The following is a 21,902-nucleotide window of genomic DNA, read 5'->3' as shown; positions in this document are numbered from 1 at the left end:
TTTGAGATGTGTTGCTGCAATCAAATTTAAAATGAGTTCATATATTTTCATGAAATGGTAAAATGCCAGTTTCAACACCTGATATGATGTGTACGGGTTATGAGATTTGCATATGATTGCATTCTGTTTTTATCTACATTTTACACAACATCAAAACTTTTTATAGAAATGGGGGTTGTATTAATATAGACATACTAGTGCAAATGCTCTATATTGTACCTTTCACTTTTTTTTTTGTTTTGTTTTAAATCATTTTATCACCATGGCCTTCCTTGCTTCAATCTTTATAAAGTCATCGCTTGTTGCCAGGTTTTTTTTTTATTTCCCATCTTTCCCACCATTGTAAAGAACTTGTGGCTGCTTGTTTTATCAATAAAAGGTGTTATATGACTAAAACTGAGTCAAGTTCCTATTTAAAATTAATCTGCCTCACACAAAAACACTTGTTTTTAATGTTTAGCCTGGTAAATACAAAAAAACTCTCAAAGCTACTTTCAGCAGACTCTCAACAGAAATGAATTGGCACACTGCAAATTACAATAAAAGTACAGGTAAAAGACTGGGTTGCTTGTTTTTCTTTTTCTGATCTTGTTCTGAACATGCAAAGATACTGATTTTTAAAAACAACCTCACCCTGCTATATAAAAAAATACATTTCTGTTCGTGCAGTGTGCTCTTCATCATGTCATATGACTCCTAACCCAGCTGGGTTTAGAGTATGAAAAATGACGTTATAGAAGCAGCCGATCTTTACACAGGTGGTGTCCTTTGCTTTTATAGTGCATAGAGATGCAATAGTATTAATTGCACTCTGACTCATAACCAACTACAAACTTTGCTGCAACTGGTGTCACCAATGCAACTGTATCAGTCTCAAGGTTGTGCTACTAAACTTAATTCTATCATCATCAGTTTGTCGGCAGCTTTAGCAGAACCATAGCCTTACTGCTAATGATCCGTATTATTAGAGGATTTCATTCAGAAACTTCAGAGGCATCCTCCTCCCACTGAGCAGCACTATTATGCTGCCATTGCTCTCCACACAGCTTCTGCTCATTGTTGTAGATTATGTTCACCCTGGCTGCAGGTCCCCTGTTGAGCCATTAGGGGGTAGTTGTGTGACCTGAACATGGCCTCAGCACCACCTTGAACTAACCCCCTGTTTCTGTTCTGTCCGTTTGAGTTAAGTCAATGCCTACTGTACACTGAACTGCATGCAGTCATTATGATAACCAAGGATTACTGTGAAGTCTGACATATCCACCCCCTCCCCATGCTCCGCTCCCTCCTGTGTCTCTTTATGTGCGTCTGTATGTCGACCGCAGAAGCTTGTAGCATCGTTTCTCTACGCAGCATGGCGCCCGGCTCCCCTGCTGATCTTTTCACAACAATCCAAAGCTAAAGCTCGCTCTACTCATTCTGTAGATTCACATTGTGTTTGACTGTTTCTTCAGCCTCGCTGAGCTCGTGTGTGGTTAAAAACTCTACAGGGATCTTGTTCCAGTCTGTTTTGAATCTTGAACAAGCTGCTGCAAACTATAGATGGATATGACAAGAAGCTCATTAGTTATCATGTACAAAGCCCCCCTGCTGAAGAAAAGGCAAGAAAAGAGTGGATTACATAGAGAATGAGGATATAATCACAAATTTAAACAGGGAAAAAGTGTTGCCTATCTAGGCTCAAAACTTTGGTTAGAAAAAGAAACATCCTGATGTCTGTTTTTATCTCTTCATCTCTCCACCCTCGAATGAATGCTGCCTGTGTTAATCACTCAGCTGTGGCATAAATGTTCTACTGATGACATTTTCTGTCATCTATTACAGCAGATTTGAACTAAAAAAATGAGCCTGACATCCAAAGATTACCTACAGTCTACAAAAAAAATCACAGTCCCTCCAGGAATTCTTGAGCTTTTTGGTTGTTGCACAAAAAATGCATGATTAGGAAACAGTTTTTCTAAAAAAAAAAATGCTTTTCTTGGGAAATTATTTTGATTAAACACCCAGGAGAAAAATAAATCATGCATTGTTTTTTAGATTTGCTTGGACTTTATTCCCTGAGCAGCAGTCTTATTGAAGATCTAAATTAGTTATAGTAAACACAGTTTATAGCTGTGGTTCTCAGCTGGTAGGACGGGACCCAAAAGTTCGTAGCAGAGCTATTCACAGGGTTGAGAATGTGCACACGTCAGCACACTTTGGTTAAGCCTCTGCAGCATCTCCCTGCAGACAATGTGATGTAAAAAAAAAAGTCCACAGCTGCTCCGTAATGTCACATAGCTCAGTGGATAAGTCAGGTCACCAAGTGTTTACCTTTTTTTACCATTCCCTCATCAAGTTGATATAATTTTTGTCCTGAAATTCCCAGGTTTTTTTTTCTCTTGTAACAAAAATAGGTCTGTATCCACCCTTACTTTAAGACACTAAAGAAATTAAGCAAAAACATTTTTAAATGCAAAATAGGGGAATTTCAAAATGCAACAAAAATGGAGATCAATCACAATAACTACAGAAATTCTCGATTAACTTGCAATTGCACTCTCTAATCAAAATGATGTTTTGATCATCAAAAATGAAGTAGTAATTTCTGCCCTGAGATTCTGTGCACGAGTCAGGCAGGGGTATGCTCCAAAACCATGCCCACTTGACTTGCACTGCAGAAAATGTAAGAGCCCATTTACTTGCAGCTAATGTAAATCCAGTCTTTATCAATGTCATGGAAACAGCTTGAGACATCCCAAAATCTATGTATTATGCAAAACTGGGTTTTAAGCATGGACTGTTGAAAGAATTGGAAGAACCCTGTGTGACGTCAGCCATCTGCTTACAACAGGCTGACTCAAACTGCTTTTGAAGCCAATCCACGGCGGGCTCCATATCAAAATTGCTGTCTCAATCGAACTCAACCAAACCCGCCAACTAAGCTCGACTTCCTGTCCGCTGGCTAGCTAGCATTCTGGTTGACAGAAACGTAGTTTGTGCCTGTCAAGCTATCTGTCAATCAAATGAGATGCGCCAATCAGTCCGCAGCGAGGTTTTTCCTAAATATAATCGAAACGATTGTGGTACAAAAAAAAAATTCACCTCCCATACAGTGAGAGCACATGAAGACATTACCTTATGAGACACGTTTGGTTTTTTGAACCATGCTGTAAACCAGTTTATTTCTTGTGTATAAAAACGTTTTTTTTAACAGGTGTCCAGACGGGACTTCCAGTGTTCCTGCAGCCAGCCTCAAGTGGACACTCGCTGTATTGCAATTTTTTGCACTTCTGCATTGGTTTCCTTTTTCAGGACCAGAGGTTGCTTCTTGGTTTTAAAAGGAAGAAGAGAATTTAAGGAAGAGACGGTACTACCCCAGGCTTAACCAACATACATATCAACAAGGGGGCCAAAAAGTGTAACCTCACATGCCAGATAGACTGTTTCATATATCCACTGCATGGATATATTTCACATTCATCTGGGAAAGCTCCCATAGAAAGTGTTTAAGAAAGGCAAAACTAAAAATCCTCTGAAGGTGATTGGAGGAATGTTCTGTCTGTGACATTCATGATGGCCAGTCACGGAAACAAGACAAAATGATGTTTTACGAATGTGCTTCTCTTGTGCTGATACGTTACTGCTGCCGCAGATTGTTAATGGTGGATCTTCTCAGTCAATAAAATTGATATAAGGTCAGGTGAGAGACGTGCACAAATATCTTCTCTGCCGAGACAAGTTTTTGGTGCGTATCTTGGCTCATTTTAAAAAGAAATGTGCTCCAATTCAGATGAAACTGATGCTTTCTTACAGCTACATCCAAGCTAATAGCTACTGTGGCAGCAGCCATAGGACACGCCAGAAAACCCCACTCCTAAAGATTGCAAACCCATGCCGAAGCAGGCTGGGAGAAGAGTGAAAACATCGTTTCCATCATGAAAAGCTTTTAGTGTTCCTTTTATTCTTTATTTCATGCAGAAACGTGGTCAAGTTCTGTGAATCTACACTAGAGCTATATCAGTGCAAACCACTGCACAGGAGGCAGCCACTGCAAAAGACTTTGAGTACAGCTAAACCCCACCCATAGCTACTGCCTCTTTCTCCTCAAATGATGCTGATTGGTCCAAACAGTGTTCAATTCAGGACAAGCGTTGTGGATAGAGGCTTTTTGGGGATGGATTTGCCTGATGACAGAGATAAGGACAATTATTCAGTTTACAAAAAGTGTACTGTGGTTTTTAAATGGAATAGTAGCTGAGGAAAGAATGACTGCTATGTGGCTATGATAACAGTGAGCTACTGTACAGCTGTTACTCCCGGTGTTGTCATAGAAGGCCCTCTGATGACAAATCTGTCTACTGAGATCAAAACAACCTGTCCACAGCTTAGCTATGTAGAAGAAGTCAGATGACACTGGATACCAAAGTCTGCTGAAGGTCTTTAAGGACCAACTTTGCTATGACTTGTGTTTACAAGGAGAGATAGAGTTTATAAGACGATTGAATCAGTAAACATATTTTCCATATAAAGACTGAATCATGTGATTTTTGTGCTGTTAAATTAACCCAAAACTTGAATACAACACAGTGACATAGCAATCATTGTACTGTAATAAAGGATGAAGATTGTTGTGGTCTGTTGCTTTGTAGGCTGTGGAAAGTTAAAATGCATACGCTGATTAAAAGAGTCAAATGAAAAAAAAAAAAAACACACTGGAATGATCAAATGAGAAAAGTAAGAGCAAGAAGAAATCCAATAGTGGCTTTAGCATAATGAATTCACGATCCCTGAAGTTGTAATTCAAAGCTTTGCTTCACATAATCAAAAAAAAAAAAAAAACAAGATGAAGAAAAAACAAGAGGGTATTGGCTAAATTTGCACACTTGTTGCCACTGCAGCTTTCTGGAGGAGGCTAACTATCGACATATTCATGCTTAAATTAATAGATATTTCCTCATTTGGGGTCTTCTCATGACATCAGCAGCTGAAGGTAGGCCTTGCTGGAAGAGGAGGTGTCAATAAGCTGACCACCTAACTCCTCCAAATCCCTGCAGAACAAAGCCCACGCCTGTCCATCAAGCTGCGGAGGTATGCCTCAGGATGCCGCTGATCGGTCGACTGGTTCAGCAGCCCAACTTCAATCAGGGGAGGGGATGGAGGACGGGGCAAAGGGGAGAGGTCATATGTCTTATCCACACCTTGAATGGCGTGGCGGACGGGCGCTCAGAGGAATGCAGCGAGAAAACATCGGTTTTAGGGGGGAAGTGGTCCAGCTTAATGAGGATCTCTTAGAGAGCACCCACTGTCCGTCACACTGTCTATGCTTTATCCGGCCGGTCTTAAATGCCTATTTGGAGACTTCCATTCTCTACAAAGCTCTGCCTAATTCTTTATCCTGCCTTTTCTCTTTTTTGTTTGTCTGCTTTTCTCTTCCTCTTTTAAGATACGCTGCTGTCTGTTTGATCCTTTGTCTCAGTGTCCACAGAAAGCTGGAGTAAGCCATCAGCAAGATGCCTCATCTGTAAACTTTAACAGCTCCCCATCATTGTGCTGCATGGAGAAGTATTAGAAATGTGTAGTTTTGTCACAGATGTGTGGTGCTTTCCTCAGTGAGTCTACCTCTTCAAACAGCCACAAAAAACATTATTTATCTATGTAGAAAAATATAAATACTTGGGAAACAGTTATAACATGTTTTTCTCAAGCAGACATGTTTTTTGTGTTCATTGACTCACCATAATCTTTCTTGCAGTACTTCTTCATGTTGATCTTCAATTTACCTTTAGATGCCTTACAGTAAGAGTCACAGTCTGGAAAAAAGAGAGGAAAAATAGAGTTAAAAAACTGGAAAAAGATTTGGTTGACAATCCAAAGTTTAGGAGCCAAACACTCTCAAATGAATTAGGGTTGCACAGATACATCAATTTAACAGTATCAGCCCTTTTGACAAACATCAGCCAGCTGCAAATGAGTAGGCCTATAGTCAACCAAATAAAAACTTGGTCGACTGAAATTCCACCCATGCACCAATCAACTAATTTGTTATTGGGGTATATGAAAAAACACATGCACATTATCTTAAGATAAGTCTACTCAGTGAAAGGTTCCTCATTGCAACCCCCTGGTGGTCTAAATCAACTTAAAACTCACCATTACATGCTTTTTGCAGAATTTTTAAATTATCTTTAACCTCATTATGTTGTAGCCCTATGGAAATAATCATTGATTCAGAGCTGACCAGCGTGTACCTACCCATATTTATATGTTTTAGGTGATTGCATTTCTGTGACTATCATGAATTATTTATTAAATCATTTGACAGAATTTTTTCCCCCTTCCTGCCCTTCCAATTTTAACTCTTTCCACTGTTCTATCTAAAAAAATCAAGCAGTAAACACTAGGGGAGTGACGAGATCTCCTGCCATGAGATCTCGCAAGATCAAAATGTCACGAGATGTCAAGATCAACATTGCCCAGACATCATAAGCAGCAGCTCTCCTGACAGAAAACAATACCTAACTGGAAGTTATAAAAGTTCCCAAAGATGCCCTGGACACTTTAAAATCGTTGGTTTGACAGCTAATGAAGTAACAGAGCTGATCCATGACCCATTCAGATCACGTTCTATCTCCCACCCCCTCCTCAGCGTGCGCTACTCGGGGCCGTACATGATCTGCAAATGCATAATAAGTTCATAATAAACCTGTGCAGTCTCCGTGAGTTTGTGTGCACGCGCAGACTCTCTCACAGTGCCGCTATTTGTGACTTTGTAACTTTGATTCAGTATCTGCTTCGTCATGTCTCCTCGTCCCACCGTCGGTCAGCCACACATCCATCAGCTGTTGGCTGTGGGTATCAATCAGAAGCTCAACATAAGTAGCGCAACGGGCCATTGTATACTTGAGCGGTAAACTTAGCAATGCAAATTCTGTTTGAGCGCAATAGAGTCCACTGTTAGCTCCAAAAAACAAAGTTTTAGCCCAGTTAAACACGCCGTTTGTTATCTGACAGCAGACAGAGCAGAGACACACACTCGCTCACCAACACACACACATTAATGTCAATAATCATTTGGGCATCGTGTCCAACATTGTCAAAGCTCTTATCAGAAAAAGACCAGAAAACGATAACAAAAGCTATTTCTATAAATTACTGTATAAAAACAAACAAACATGTTATTGACAGAAACATTTCTTTTGAGTGTTTAAATCTAGATGTAGGATGAGAAATAGTTTGATTTTACCAATGCAGCTCTTTATATTTAGGTCTATTGTAAATAGTTTTTAAATTACTTTCAAATTAATCAAAATGCTTTTATTATTATAATTATTATTATTGAAGCAATGGATGCATATTGTAGTAAAATAAAAATGTGGTAGACTATTAAAATGAAAGGTTTAATTTGAAGAGCATTATAATGTACAGTTTGACTCAGAGTTAGACAAGATAAACTGTGTAAGCATTGATAGCCTATTCAGTACAAGAGGATTTAGTTTAAATATTTCTGAATGTGCTTCACAGTATTAATGACATATTTTCCATTCATATATTTTTTTCCAAAATTAAAAAAAGTGTAAAATCTCATCTCGTCTCTAAACACTAAACACTTATGCACTATGAGTGAAGTTATCCACTACGTTGGTCATCTCTTGCCTATGGCAGGTGATGATCTATAATAAAGGGTGGAGTGTTGAATTTCAACTGTGGGCATACTTTAGCTCTGCATCTGTCTCTTTGCATCCTTGCCATAAGACACCTTATTTTTCCAAAGGTGTTCAATGCAAAGTAGCAGTTTTGATTAAATATGAACAAGGAATTGTCATGGGTCAATAATTGAAACCATAAATACTTATTAAGTGAAAGGAAATACCATAATTTATGTTAACAGTACACTTTGATGTGTAAAAAAACAACACTTTAAGAGTTGATTTACACTACAAGAGAATACAACTGTTAACACTTTCCAAAGTTTTAATCTAACTCAGGACCCATGAGAATCATAAAAACAAAAAAGGTGTTCAATATAACACCATGGGGGTTGAATTAAAACTGATGATTCTGCTGTGATAAAACAAAAGTTTCCTCATCCAGGCCATACATTTTCTTCTATGCTTAAAGGTGAGGCCTTTTACCCTCTGGCTGAGTCAACATTATCTGTATGTGAGTACACTGGAAGGAGCCAGCAGTACTAGCAGCAGTTTAGCAGACATACAAATTCACCACTGCCATCAACCCTCTCTGTCCCTGTCAGACTGTGGGAATTAGTCAGGCCTCTTCAGACCATCTTCCACCCACTTCAGCCTCCCCCTCTACCCTCCCTCCAAATCTCACCTCGCTTGTCACCTCAGCCCCCCCGACCTCCAGAGAAAAAATAACCCCAGGATCACTTCGAGGCCCCGGCAAGGACCATGTCAAGCTTTCACATTTATTGCCGTGCAGACAAGAAGGGAGGGGGCACAGAGGCCTGGCAGCTTTTCAAGGGAGTTGAGGGTGAGGGGGTGTGAGGGGGGTCAATGCCACACAAAGGGAGGTCAGGAAGGGAAAATTAGCCATCCATGAACGTTAGGCAGAGGGGTCCTTTTTTTGGAGGGAGGGCTGTGAACAAATAAATACCTCACGCAGACAGAGGGGTCACCCAAATCGCTTCATAGCTCTCTCCTACAGGGAAACTTGTATACGTGTGTTCAGGTTAAATTTTAAAGCTACTGTGAGGAATAAGCGTTGTTTTTGGAGCCTCAAGGGGATTAGGTGTAGGCATTATCTCTTTACTGATCCAGTCCTGAACAAATTGCGTTTTATGATCAAAAAAGCATATTTGCAGTCAAAAGCATTAAAAGTTATGTTTAAATTATATATTTATATTCTGAGGGTTTGGTTTGCTTTTCTTAATCACAAAGAGGCATCAATATTAATTCCCTTCTTTTTTAAAGCCAGCTTAAAACCTCTCACAGGTGCTTTAAAGGTACAAGTGTTTAAAATTAGGAATATTAACAACAACAACTAGCCATCAGATTCTTGATTGGAATGCTCACTTCTGGTGGTAACCAGAAAAAGTGTGTCTTTGTTTGGTCCCTTCTGTTGTGCTATAGAAACATGAAAGAGCCAAAAATCCGAAATGGCGGAGTCTGTGAAGGGGACCCTCCCCATGTATGACTAAAAGACTCATTCTAACTTAATAAAAAAATCAAATAATTTTATATCCAGCTGATTAAACGAGAGGGGACTGGCTGCAGACCGTAGATTTCTGAAGGCTACTCTCACAGACTGTTATCTCTTACACTGTATATCTCAGAACGAAGTGCCATAATTTGAGGAGTACAACATATTTCCAGCTTCAGATTGTTTTTTAAAATTCAGCTTCATTCAAAACAAAGTCTGGAAATTACATTTATGGAATAGCCACATTGCAAACATTACAGAATAGGAAAATTTTCCTAAAATAGAGAAAAAGGTCAGAGGTCTAATCCAGGATTAAAATATGCATAGATCAGTTTAGAAGTAGTTACACGACCGGTCGCTTGCTTTAGCTCTGTTAAGGTCACTAAAGCTTACAATGCTACCCTAGCTAAGTAATTTATGTGCTGATGTAGCTAAGTTAGCTTTAGCACTGTGAGCTTTAACAAACGTAGCCAAATTTATGATAATGTACCTATGTAGCTTACATAGCTGCTTGGTGAGCTTAGCTTTAGCTAAGTACCTATGCTAGCTATGTACATAGCTATGTTATTTATAGCTAAGTTAGCTATAGCAACATGAGCTTTAGGGAGGGTGGCTAAAGCTAACTTAGCTGCAAAGATAATGTAGATTCATATCTTAAGCTGCTTTATGAGCTTAACTTAAGCTCTGTTAGCTATGTAGCTGCATTAGCTACGTAGCTTACAGAGCTATGTAAGCTACACTGGCTGCGTTGGAATGTTTTCAGAGAGCATTAGTTTTTTTTTCCTGTAAATAGACTCTTTGCTTGGCTAATCAAATGCATTGTAATCAGGTTTTGCAGGTCAGGTTTGTGACTTTAACTTTTGGTACCCTTACCCTTACCATTACCCTGAAAGGAAGTTTAATCAGATTTATTTTGAAAGTTTTAGTGTGCATTGCTGTTCTGAAATAAACAGCGTATCAGGTGAGAGGGGCTGTCAGAAATGAGAAGGCTGTAGCAAGATTGTCTTGAAATAAACTCTGACTTAGAAAGGCATTCTTACAACTTTCATATTTCATTTTTACCCAGTTTGCTTCATGCTACTTGTCTTAATATTAAACACTGTACCTTTGTAACTGCAGGCATCCCATGTGGACAAAAATAAACTCGGGTGCAGCTCTCTACTGAAAATATGCTAATGTGAAAGATATACATTAGACTTTTTTTCCTTAATCTATTTTGTCAACATTTGTTCAAGTGTTATTAGGAGTAAAAACAGATTTTTAAGGGTTGACTACACATGCATTGCAGATTTAAAGGAGCCCAGCTTCTTGTCCAAACTGATCCATGAGGAAATGCATGCGCCTTCAACGTTTATGATAGATTACCAGGAGGTGAAGAAGGCAACCATACATCCCTCCCTCCTCTACACAAGGCCCCTGCAATCCACAGAGTTCATAGCTTCAGTGATTGCCCTGTGCTATGCTGTCACGCTGCCAGACCCTTACAGCGTGGGCCAGGAAGACGTGACGTGAGGCTACATCATGAAGAAAAAGAAAAGTTTTCTCCTTTTTTTTCTGCGCCTTTAGCACTCTCCTACTGGCATAAATTGGTTCCAGAGCCCTGATTTGGTTTACACTTTACTGCTGCAAGTTGTAACGAGCAAAGTAAAAGAAAAAAAGTGAAGGATGGAGGGAGCAGGAGATGGATGGACAGTACGTAGTAATGGAGGGGAGTGATGGGCTGGTGGAAGAAGGATTGGAGCCTTCAAGGCAGCCTGAATATGAACAAACTTCATTGTTGTAGGCAGATCTTTGCTCCATGCCTTTACTCTCCTTTATACTCTGTTTGAATGAGGTTGCCTGGGGAACACCAGGACAAGAAAAAATGCAGAGAAAGGAGGCGGGAGATGGATACTGGTAGAGAGCGAAGGGGTGGAGAGGTTGACACAAAAAAAGAGTAGACAGGAGTGAAGTTTATCAAGGGGGTGGGAAGAAGGAAAGACGAAGAAGAAGAGAAGGAGGAAGACCAGGATTTTAAGTAAAATCAGAAAAAAATTGATGCCTCACACACTGGTTAGCAAGGCCACAAAGCTGGACGGGGTGGTGGTAAATAGAGAGAGTAACAAAAATAGACAAAGTAATTGAAACAGAGGAGTCTATATGAGCTGTGCCTGATTACCATGTAAATGATGGAGGGGGGAGCTGTGGAAAGGAGGCTTTGTTTTCTCATAACCCCCCTTGATGCCATCATGATACTTCCCTTTGATAGCCTTTCGTTCCCCATTAGTGTACCCCTGAGACACAGCTCCAGGCCCCGCTGAGAGCACCCCGAGATCCCCATTTAGGACCAGGCAGTCCCCTACGGTGAGGACAAATGTTCCCTTTGTGCGCGTGTTACAAGCAGGGGAAGTGGGAGCAGTCCTCTAGCACTGAGCTAAAATGTGCTTTTGGTGTTCTGAGTAGATGTAGTTACTACAGAGCTTTGTCTCCCACCTTTCAGAGCACCAAAGAGTGTGTAACTGAGAGGTGGACCTTTACCCCTTCAAATAAAGTGCTGTACAGCTCTTTAAGCTAATCGTTTTCATTTGGGATGCTTCTGACTAAAGCTGCTGCGAGACAGAATACAGGACTGTACAGTTTAATGTGTTTGAGCCAAAGCCTGGCTTAGAAAGAAGCCAAAGAAGGCCTAGATTAAGTTCAATACCCAGTATCTCATATCCAGTACAGTAGGGAGTAGTAAAACATTCAACAGCAAACAATATACTGTGAAGCTCATGCTTGCTAACCACAGCTTAATTTAATGACCCCTGACATCAGCTGGGGAGGAGGTAAACTCTACTGTAATCCTTACATTTACAGAGAATCATCATCAAATCTCAGACTCTCAAGCTGGAACATTTTCCCAAATTTTCACTTTGACTTAATCACAATTATTCCTGCCAACCCCCAAGTAACAAGGTCTGATGGGTGAATGCAACAGGTAATATTCAGTAAAATGAACATAGTGATTGGACCATGTTAAAGATGTTAACAATTAAGGAGCCTTTGCTATCCTTGTGCACATAAAAAGGTTGCTTCACACCGTTGTTTTGTGGCCAGCATGTCTTTTCTCCTTGTTAGTTGATTCACTTAGAAATCACTTAGCAGTGATTTTTTTTTTGAAAAGCTGTCATCAAAGTCCCAGTCTCTTTTGCTAGTCTACCATCTTTGGCATGTTGTAAACAATTAACTGTCATTAAGGCCTGTTTGGACTGACTTTAACACTATTAAAGAACTACAGGGCTTTCCTGGATGTAGGTGGGCCTTTTTTGAAAACTGAAGTTTTCCTCCAGTTTCCAAAAATATTCCCATCTCCTGTGACATGCTACTTTCTCAAAAACATCTTTATCCTCCAAGACCTGCAGACACTGCTGGCGGCATTTGGTCTTTGGAGTGTTGTATATGAAGCAGGGGTGACCTCCATAGTCCTCTGCATGTCTTTATTCATTAACAAAATGGGGGGGGGGGGGCAACTAGGAATGTGTTGGCTAAGCATTTCAAAAGTCCAGTTAGCAACATCAACCCCAGCACAAGTTTGGCTATAACCACCGGTGCCATGGAGATGAAAGTGATAATGTTCCAGATCAGTGACACAAAAAAGACGAGAAACAGGAGCATAGTGCGACGGTAGCTACAAGCCAAAAACTCAGTTTTCCTCATCTACATAGAAATGCTGTAAACAGAATTTAAAAAAATCATCACCCTGGAAGGGGTTTCCCATAAGGTACATTTTCCTTAAAGGCAGTGACTTCAGACACAGTTTGTGTGTGTACGAAAGGCCACAATGCACAGAAAACCACTATTTTCAAAAATAACAGCCAACTTGTGGACATGATCTCAGTCTGCTAGTTCAGAGGAAAACAGATCAGTGATGTAGCAATGATGGAAACAAGAGTACAACGCAATGTCATCTGTAAAGATGTTAACCCTGTGGCTGCTTGATTGCCATAACATACCATTATTTAATATGCATTACATTAGACTGCCATAAACAGTGTGTGGGGATAGTTCAATATTTATTAAAGTTATGCAGTAGATCATTCCATCTTGTGTAATCAGTCTGCAGAGGAAAAAAATAACATTTTAAGCAAACCTTATTGACGAGCTAGATATTGGCTAATTCCTTATAATGCTGGCTACATTCAGTTATTCGGAGGAAAAAGTAAGGCTAAGTATAATGGACAATAGCTAGTCTGATGACTCTTTAGTGTCTGGTACAGTATTGCCTGCACTGTCAATGAACGCTGACAATAGATGTCCATGGTGACATACAGTATGGTACAGCTTAAAAAAGGCACCCCTTTGCACTCTGATGAATCCTGAACCCCTTGACAGGCCTGTGAGATCTGACAGCAGGCAGCCCCTCCAGTAAATCTGGACAAACTGATTAAAACTAAATACAAGTTACTCAGCATGAGCAAGACCGCAGAGGGAGGGTGTACCAGAGGTGCTAGAGCAGTGATGACAGGGAGGTGTAAATGACGGCACAGGAGGAGGGCTTTCTCCCTCGTGCAAACTGATCGAGAAACATATTGTGGTAAATATAGCATGTAATTAGATTATGGAGCCCAGTGTGGTGCCCTGATCTGTGCTAGGCTGATCAGAACAGAGCTGTGAGTTTGGATCCTGTCCAGGGAGAAAAAGTACCCTTATTTCTGTTATCATTGGACTGGGAGATAATGATGACAATGGTCTGTTTTCTGGAGACAACAGACAACAACAACTCCGACTGGGGTTGGCCTCTTTTACTGTAACCACCCCTCTTTCCAAGATTTACAAGTTGGCCCACCAAAAATCTGAAATAACATTCGTTTTATTCCAATAATTAACATTTGATACCATGTTGTCCTATATTTGGCCCAGCTTACTCCTAAATGTCCTGTAGCATCACTTCTTCTTTCACTCTCTCGTACAATGAAGTGATGTAAAACAATCTCCCGCTAACATGACTGTACAGCACGGTGGAGTTGAAAACAGGGCGTGTGAGGCAAGACTCATGTCCAAAAAATTCAAGGAGAGGTCGGCCACAGAATCTGATCACTTCCAGCCTCAGACAACACACTCACTAACACACACACGTGTAAGACTTGATCTCGACACCCTTATGAGCCTCATCAGCGCCACTCCAATACTCCTTCTCCTCATCATCATCAGTTACTTTCACATCCTGTGTATCCTTACAGGCCCCGGCGGCCATCGCAGGTCATCAGCGGTTAATCTCCTCCACATTTTCGTTGCTGCGCAGACGTCTCTGTCACGACCCATGGGAGTGGCGACTCACACCATCCGTGACCTACCCGTACAATGTGTGTTTTGTCTGGGCCACACCATCAGAGGTATTCTCCATGCATTCCAGCCCTCCGTGTGGTCGAGAGGGGGAGAGCCTCTGCTGCAGGAGACAAATTAATATCCACTCCATTTTTTCCCCTCACGCCCTTCATTCACCCCTCCTCAAAATACGTCCCCCTCTCTGGCGCAACGAGGCACCTGCCTCACAGCTGTCCACCCTAAACCCCCATACATGAACTAAAAAGTTGTTTTTCTTTTAATCATTACATCATTTTTATATTTCTTAATGAAATGACCCAATTATTTCCTTCTCAAAATTTTCCAGCATATTTTTCCACTTTGCATCTGAAACATCTATCTTTCACTTTGCCTTGTTTTTTAAATTCTACTTCTTTTCTTATCCACTTTTATTTTCTCCATCCTCTTAATCTTTTCCTTGAGTGTCTTCCAACCCTGAGGACGCCAAATTTCAAATACAACATTTTAAATATGGCATTATTAAAATGGTATCACCTACATTTCAAAAGTTAAAAAAGAATGTGTTATGTTATGTTTTTAAGCCCTTTTTGTGTTAAGCAGAGGAGATGACACTGTTAATATTGCACATTACACTGGCATTGTTTCAGTACCAAAACTTTGACAATGTATTTGTGCAATTTAACCATTGAGAAAGATTTTCCATCTTTTATTAGTAATCAAAACGCAAGGGTATATGTGATACTGACTGACTAAAATTTGGATGTTTTTTGCCATGGTATCAAAACTATTGTTGGCAAAATAATGGGTTAATTTTGATTAATCAATCACACAAAAACAGTACGATAAATAGAATTTAATGCAAACTAACTGCGTTGACATCATCGATTGCTCTTTTCAACAACCGTCCACCGTAGGTTGTAAACATGATGAAAAAATAGCCAAACTTTTTATCATGTTTTTTGATTTTTATCATATTTTACATCTAAGAGTTACGCACCATCCAGGACTGATCAATATGACAGCCTCTCTATCTCAACTACCCTGCCTGTGTTTGTGTGTGAATCTCCAGCAGGCAAGCAGACTCACAGACAAGCATGTTCACCCTCATGCAGAGACGTGCTGCAGTACTATGTCCAAAAGCTCTGAATTCATCTTCTGATGTTTAAAATCTCCAAAAAAGGTCTGATGCTGCTCAAAAGCATGTTCTAAACAGATTTTTCATGACCTCACTAACAAGAAGCTCGTTCGTGAGGAAAAACATCCTAAAAGTAATGAAGCGACAATGAAGAGGCAGAGACACAGAAAGAGGAGGCAGTCTTGTGCAGATGGAGAGCAAAAGCACAGGCAATGTGTGTTGGAGGGAAAAGGGTGATGTTGACAGAGTAACAGATCAGATACAGTAAATTGTGAATAAACTATTAGTGATGTGAAGAGCAGAGTAAAACATAGAAACAAATGCATCATTCATACATAAATTTGTATCTATAATCGATTACAAACACAATAATACAGTAAATCTACCTGTAATCCAGTCCTGCTCTTATCATCCATATTTGTGATTGATTGTGATTAATTATTTACAAAACCTGCAATTAATTTGATTGGTTTTAAAAAACTGCTTGACAGCACTATTTAAAACAGATATTGATATTATTTGGTTTTTACTCTGGGAAAAATATAACGGGCATGATACTGGTATCAGCAGATGTTAGCTTGAAAAGTTAATCATCAGTCAACAGATCTGAAAGTTTCTGCTAATACATACAGCCTATAATTCAGCGGTAATATTGGCCCTTTAACCAACAGACATGTCAGATGACATCTTGTTCTTTGTCCATCCTTGTATTTTAAGGTGTTTTTAAGGACTGAAGTAAGTTTTTTTTCTTGTTCATCCTGAAACATTTTTAATGACGACCATTTTAAGTCTGAATTTCATTTAAATAAAGGAACCAGTATCAGTTAAAATCAATTTGTAAATATCAGCATATCGGATACTGGCAAAAAAAGAAAAATCTGCATTATAATTATTTAGTTTTTTATATCAAAGGTTAAAACTGAACAATCACTACTATTCACGACTGTCATGCTGCTGCCTATGTGACAGTAATAAAAGTGGGCAATACCCGTAGGAAGCGCTGATAAATCTCCCACATCTGGTTGTGATCACATATCAGATGATAGCATAACTCCTCAGAAATACCAGGCGGGGCAAGTATTGCTTTCTCTGAAAGTCTCAGAGGGTAATGTATGCATCCTCTGGGCTTTAAACCCTTCAGATCCAATGGGGCTCTACTCATGATTCAGACTGCTGACACTGAACGTCCATCAAGACGCTTCACCTTAAAATATTTCCACTGCTATTGTGCATACAATGGCACATACAAGAGGGAACTCCCAGAGCTCTCTCATGATTAGATTATCTGTATGACTATGTGATCTGAGGCATTACTGTCCTTTTTAGCTTGTGTTTACATTAGTTCAGTGGCATTCTTTAATAAAGAGGATCGCTGAGCCTTAAAGCAGGAAGCTGTGTTACTACAGTTTTGTGTAAACACAGTGAAGTGGAGGTGTGGAGAAAGGTATTGCTTTCATTTAAAAACCTAGGATATACAAAACTTGAACAAATGTATAAATGTGGAAAACATGAAGCAATCAATTTGCAAAAAAATAAAAAAAACATATATGTTGATAGAGCTGCACAAACCTTTCTCTCACTTATCCAATAATCCATGAATGAAGTGAGGAAAATTTCCTACGCCCCAAAACTGGACAGATTCATGACAAGGGGGCCCAGAGAAACTCCAGATATCCCTGCTCGACACCACCCACAGTGTTATGTGAAGACAAAGCGTGAAATAGAGGGAGACGAAGGAAGTGGAGGAGAGCGAACAGAGAAAAGAAAAGAGGTGGAGAACAGTTGTGGGTGGGTGGGGGGGTCCTGACTGTGCTGTCAATCGAAGCTGGCCAGGGAACGAAAGGGAGCTCAGAGGGCCCAACAACAGCTGCAGGAGCCTCTTACTCACTCTCACATAGATGTGTAGCAGGGCCTCCTGCAACTTCATTGGTGAGACAGAGCAAACATGCGATGCCAGATGACTCAGTTTTTTCCACCAAGAGGCCAGAAAACTAAATGTGGAAGTTATTTTAACATGGTTTGTAAGTTTATGTCTGTTTATGTCCATTTAAATGCTTCAATAAGTTTTGAGCTTCACAACTGTAGAATTCATGTAGCTTAATTACATTCAAATTAGATAGGGAAGGCGTCAATCATGTCAAATACTTAATGTGTCCGATGGACATAAGGAAAGTAAAGTGTATATATATCTTATTGATTTATTCATTTATATGGGCCTATTTGTTTTGAAAAGGGAAAAGTTTCTATTCATGAACAAAAACATGTAAAAAAAAAACCATTCCAGATTAAAGCCATCTGTTAACTTCTATCTGAAGTCCCCCAGCTTGTTGATGACACAAATGCACCTAACAAAACAGAGCTATCCAAACAACAAGCAGAAACAAAAACACATCATCTTTCCTCTAGCTGACTAGAACAAAGACATACAACCCTACAAAAGGTGGAGGTGCAGTTCTGTGCAAAATAGCCCAGAAATTAAACTACCATTAAGTTAAAGAGCACAAGGTGCTCAGGAGGCAAAAGGTACAGTGTTGCTAGTGCATTATCATAGTAAAGAGCAGGTAAAAACAGCACCACTTTTGTCTTGACATTGACGGCTGAAGTGCCAATGTGCTTTGGTGTCTATCTTCTTAACTTGCAGGTATGGAAAGTCTAACAAATATCTGATTTTATAGTACAAAAATCTTTATCCTGGATAGTGGTGGGACAAAATACTGTTGCAGAAATATACCATGACCCTGACTTGTGTAATACCATTATCCTTTCGCTGGGGCCTGATACAGATATTTTAACTCAAAAAAGATAACAGCACTCTCAACAGATTTTTACAGTTTGACTCACTGCCTCACTACTTAATGGATTCTGATTAGGGGTGTAACAAAATATTGATACACTGATATCACGATATTTCACGGCGCAATACTGTATCGAGATTTTGAAATGCAGTATCGATAATTTTTTAGTTAATATTTTACTTTGTTGATGCGGTATTTTGTGGTGTAATTTCACCCCCTGACCACTAGTTGGCGGCAGGCACCTCCAGCTGGCAGCAAGCAGCTGACTGTTCCCTCTTCCCCTCTGCATACACAACGAGATCACGTGAGACTTCCAGTCTCAGCGAGCTGGTTTACTCATGCAACCATAAAAACAGTCAAGAATTTGTTTTATTTGAAAGGATCTGCACCGTGTAGTGAACGTTAGTAATGACGACTTCTGTAATATGAGCAAAACACTGGCCCATCATGTCATGTCCTCACAACACAGTCCATCAGTCCTTAAAGCTGGACATGAGGATCAGCTTGTGTCCCATAGTCTTCCTCCACAAGCACCTTGTCATTATGTAAAGACATACAAACTAAAATACCATGAAATATAAAAGATTTGAGTACGTTTACTCTAAATTGATTTATTTCTCCAATTTTCTCATAAAAATCCTGAAAGCATGTTAATTCACTACAACAAATGGGAAAAATCCTCATCTTCAGATAGCGTGCAGGACCATATATTTTATAATACACTATATATTTTTTATTTATATACTATACACATAATTTTAATCAATTTTTTTGTTAATAGATTCATTCTGTTAAAATCCATATTAACTTAAAATTGCATAGTTGTTTATATATATACATAAAACACACAGACGTATACATACAAATACATAAAAATATCGCAATATATCGCCCTGCTCATAGTATTGCTATATAACGATATCGGCACCCCTGCATCGGGATACGTATCGTATCGCCAGATTCTTGCCAATACACACCCCTAATTCTGATCACAGTGCTTATGGTATGAATGAGGGTAACATGATCAGAAGTTAACTGGCCATAGATGCTGGACAGCGAAAAGAAGCTAAAGAGGGAAACTGAATTATTTAGGGGTGCACAATATTATCTGCATGATATCACTATTAGCAATTTTTAGCTTAAAACTTAACTTTTGATCCTCATATGAAACTTTGTTAGCACTTTATTTTAGTGGACCCTAATTTTCTAGGAATTTTATAATAAATGGTTATTCTGTAATTAAGTACAGTATTTATCTCCTAATAATGTGTTATTCATCAAGTAATTCTTTGTAAAATTTAGCAATTCTCTGGTAATAAGGTGGCAATTTCTGAAGATAACAGTTTTCTGCATAAGTTGCTTGATAATTCCCAGGCAGTTTCTTTATTTTGGCCTACTAAATTAAAGTAAGTCCTTCCTGAATAATTTTTAAGTAAATCTTAGGTTTAGGGTATAGCCATGCAATATACTGATCGTACATATCGGCAGTACAAATCATATATCAGCCTGAATTATAAAACATACAAGTGAACTGTCAAGTAAAGATGGAGCATGAAACTACCAGAATGTCTACATTCATGCCCCTATCTCAGTTCTTAGTGACTTCGCTTTTCTTTGTACAGTAGACACCTGCTTGTTTTTTTTTCTTTTACAATAAAAGAGTGTATATATTGGTATCAGCTAAAATGAGTTTAGAAATATCATCATATCAGATATTGACAAAAATCCAACATTATGCATCCCTAGAGACATTTCATCACTGTGACTGATGATTATGATAATGAAACCTTAATATAAAATATCAAATTACTGTTGTACAGTACATTTTGTGATACTGTCTATTCCAAATATAAATATGATTCTAAAAATAACAAATACTTTTTCACCAATATTGAAACAGTCTAGCGACTGATTATTCTACAGATTTCAGCTCCAGAACCTGATTAATAGCTAATCCTTATGCCATATCCCAAACTTGAGGATGGGACAGTACATGTTACAGTATAAATTCAACATAAGTCCTTTCTGGTTTTATGAAGTGCAGTTGAATCCTGCCATTTAGTACAAAATCCAGATCAGTCCATCAGTTTTTTTTACCTTACTTCACTGCATCAGGCGGGCTGAAGGAGTTTGGAGAGAGAAAAAAATCATCAAATCAAACAAACTGCCAAGCGCTGTAAGCCAGACCAACACCCCACTGTGCCGCGGTTAGACTGATTAATTGTGAAAGTGTGAGAGATTAAAGGAGGCACATCCCAGGGTTGCTGCTAATGGATTCAATATTCATGAAGCCCTAATAAGCAGGAGGAAGGCATGAGGGATCCAATTTATCCAGAAGTCTGTTTTTACACTGGTGGAAAAATATTATGGCGAGATGTGGAAAAATCCCATAATCATTTATACACTCTGCCACCATATTCTCCTCATCTTCACCACAATGAGCAGCAGCAAACAGAAAACTACAAGCAAAAGATTGTAATAAATGTTTGTTATTTTTACTCACCTGAAGGCTCCTCTGTACTGCTGGACGGGGTTGTAGGAGGTGCAATAGGAATCTCTACTCCCAGAGAAAAAACAACATAAAGACAAGGAATTATCAGTTTCATTATGATGCTATAAGAAGGCATAACAACAAAACATTTCAAAGAAATAAAAAAAAGGAATCACTGGCGAGGACATGAGCTGCCAAAAGGTGTCTGATTTTTTTCAACAGACAAGATTTTATTTAAAACTGTAAATGCACAGATGATATACTTGTCATAAAGTTGGAAATTTATTAAATACATCACTGCAAATGAGTATGATGTGTTATTAATTTGAAAATATGGAAAAATCAGAAAAAATATTTTTGGTTTGAAGGCTCTTACTGGTGTTTCTTCTTCATTTTAGTGTTAGTTCTCTTTCTTATCTATTAAGGGCCAGCAAAAGCCATTATCCACTTTGACTTATGTGTGAAACAAACACTACCATTAATTAAGCATTCCTTGTTATTTCTCATCAACTGTCAAAGCTGCTTATGCTTTTAAGTGCAACTGATGGGTTGACCTACAATGGCATTTCTTATATTTTTTTGTGTTAGAGAGCAACCAAAGCAAAAGCCTAATGCCTAAGCAGTTAGGTTGTCTGAGCTCAACAGTTTAAGAGTGGTTAACATTTTAAAAATTGTGCAGATGCTATGATGTTCAGGGACTAAAGCCCCATGAAATATAAAATGCAAAGACTTCACGGTTCAAAAAGAGGCTATGGGTCAATAGTGTAGGTTTTGAGGCCCTAAACAAACATATAAGAGCAGCAGAGGAGTTGACTTGAAAAGGCTTTTTGATTATTTTGCATGTTAGAAAGCAGCCTGGGGAGAAAGCATCGACTGAAGCAGGGGTGTTGTTTGCATATAAATAAAAAAGGGGGTTGAATCAATAGCTGCTGGGCTCATATTTTTTTTATATTTTTTATTATGTATTATTTTTACTAAAATGCCCTGATTTTAACTTTATGAAGCACTTTGGTTTCACTGTATGAATGGTACGCCATATGTAAACTTGCTTTGC

The 21,902-nt window shown here is 39.0% G+C and overlaps 1 protein-coding gene across 2 annotated transcripts in view; it reads right to left on the bottom strand.

The window, feature by feature from the left end:
* Positions 1–21,902, bottom strand: part of ntn1a (netrin 1a) — a 90,117-nt gene that overhangs the window by 8,459 nt on the left and 59,756 nt on the right. For both annotated transcript variants that reach the window (XM_041784813.1, XM_041784814.1), the window contains 2 exons: positions 20,861–20,914; positions 5,718–5,792 (listed from right to left, as the gene is read on the bottom strand). In XM_041784813.1, coding sequence (XP_041640747.1) covers positions 5,718–5,792; positions 20,861–20,914 — 129 coding nt within the window. The remainder of the gene's footprint in view (positions 1–5,717; positions 5,793–20,860; positions 20,915–21,902) is intronic.

Source organism: Cheilinus undulatus, linkage group 4 (genome assembly GCF_018320785.1).
Source record: "Cheilinus undulatus linkage group 4, ASM1832078v1, whole genome shotgun sequence".
Taxonomy (NCBI): domain Eukaryota; kingdom Metazoa; phylum Chordata; class Actinopteri; order Labriformes; family Labridae; genus Cheilinus; species Cheilinus undulatus.
Note: the sequence above shows the minus strand (reverse complement) of the source record. Positions and strands in the feature narration are given on the sequence as shown.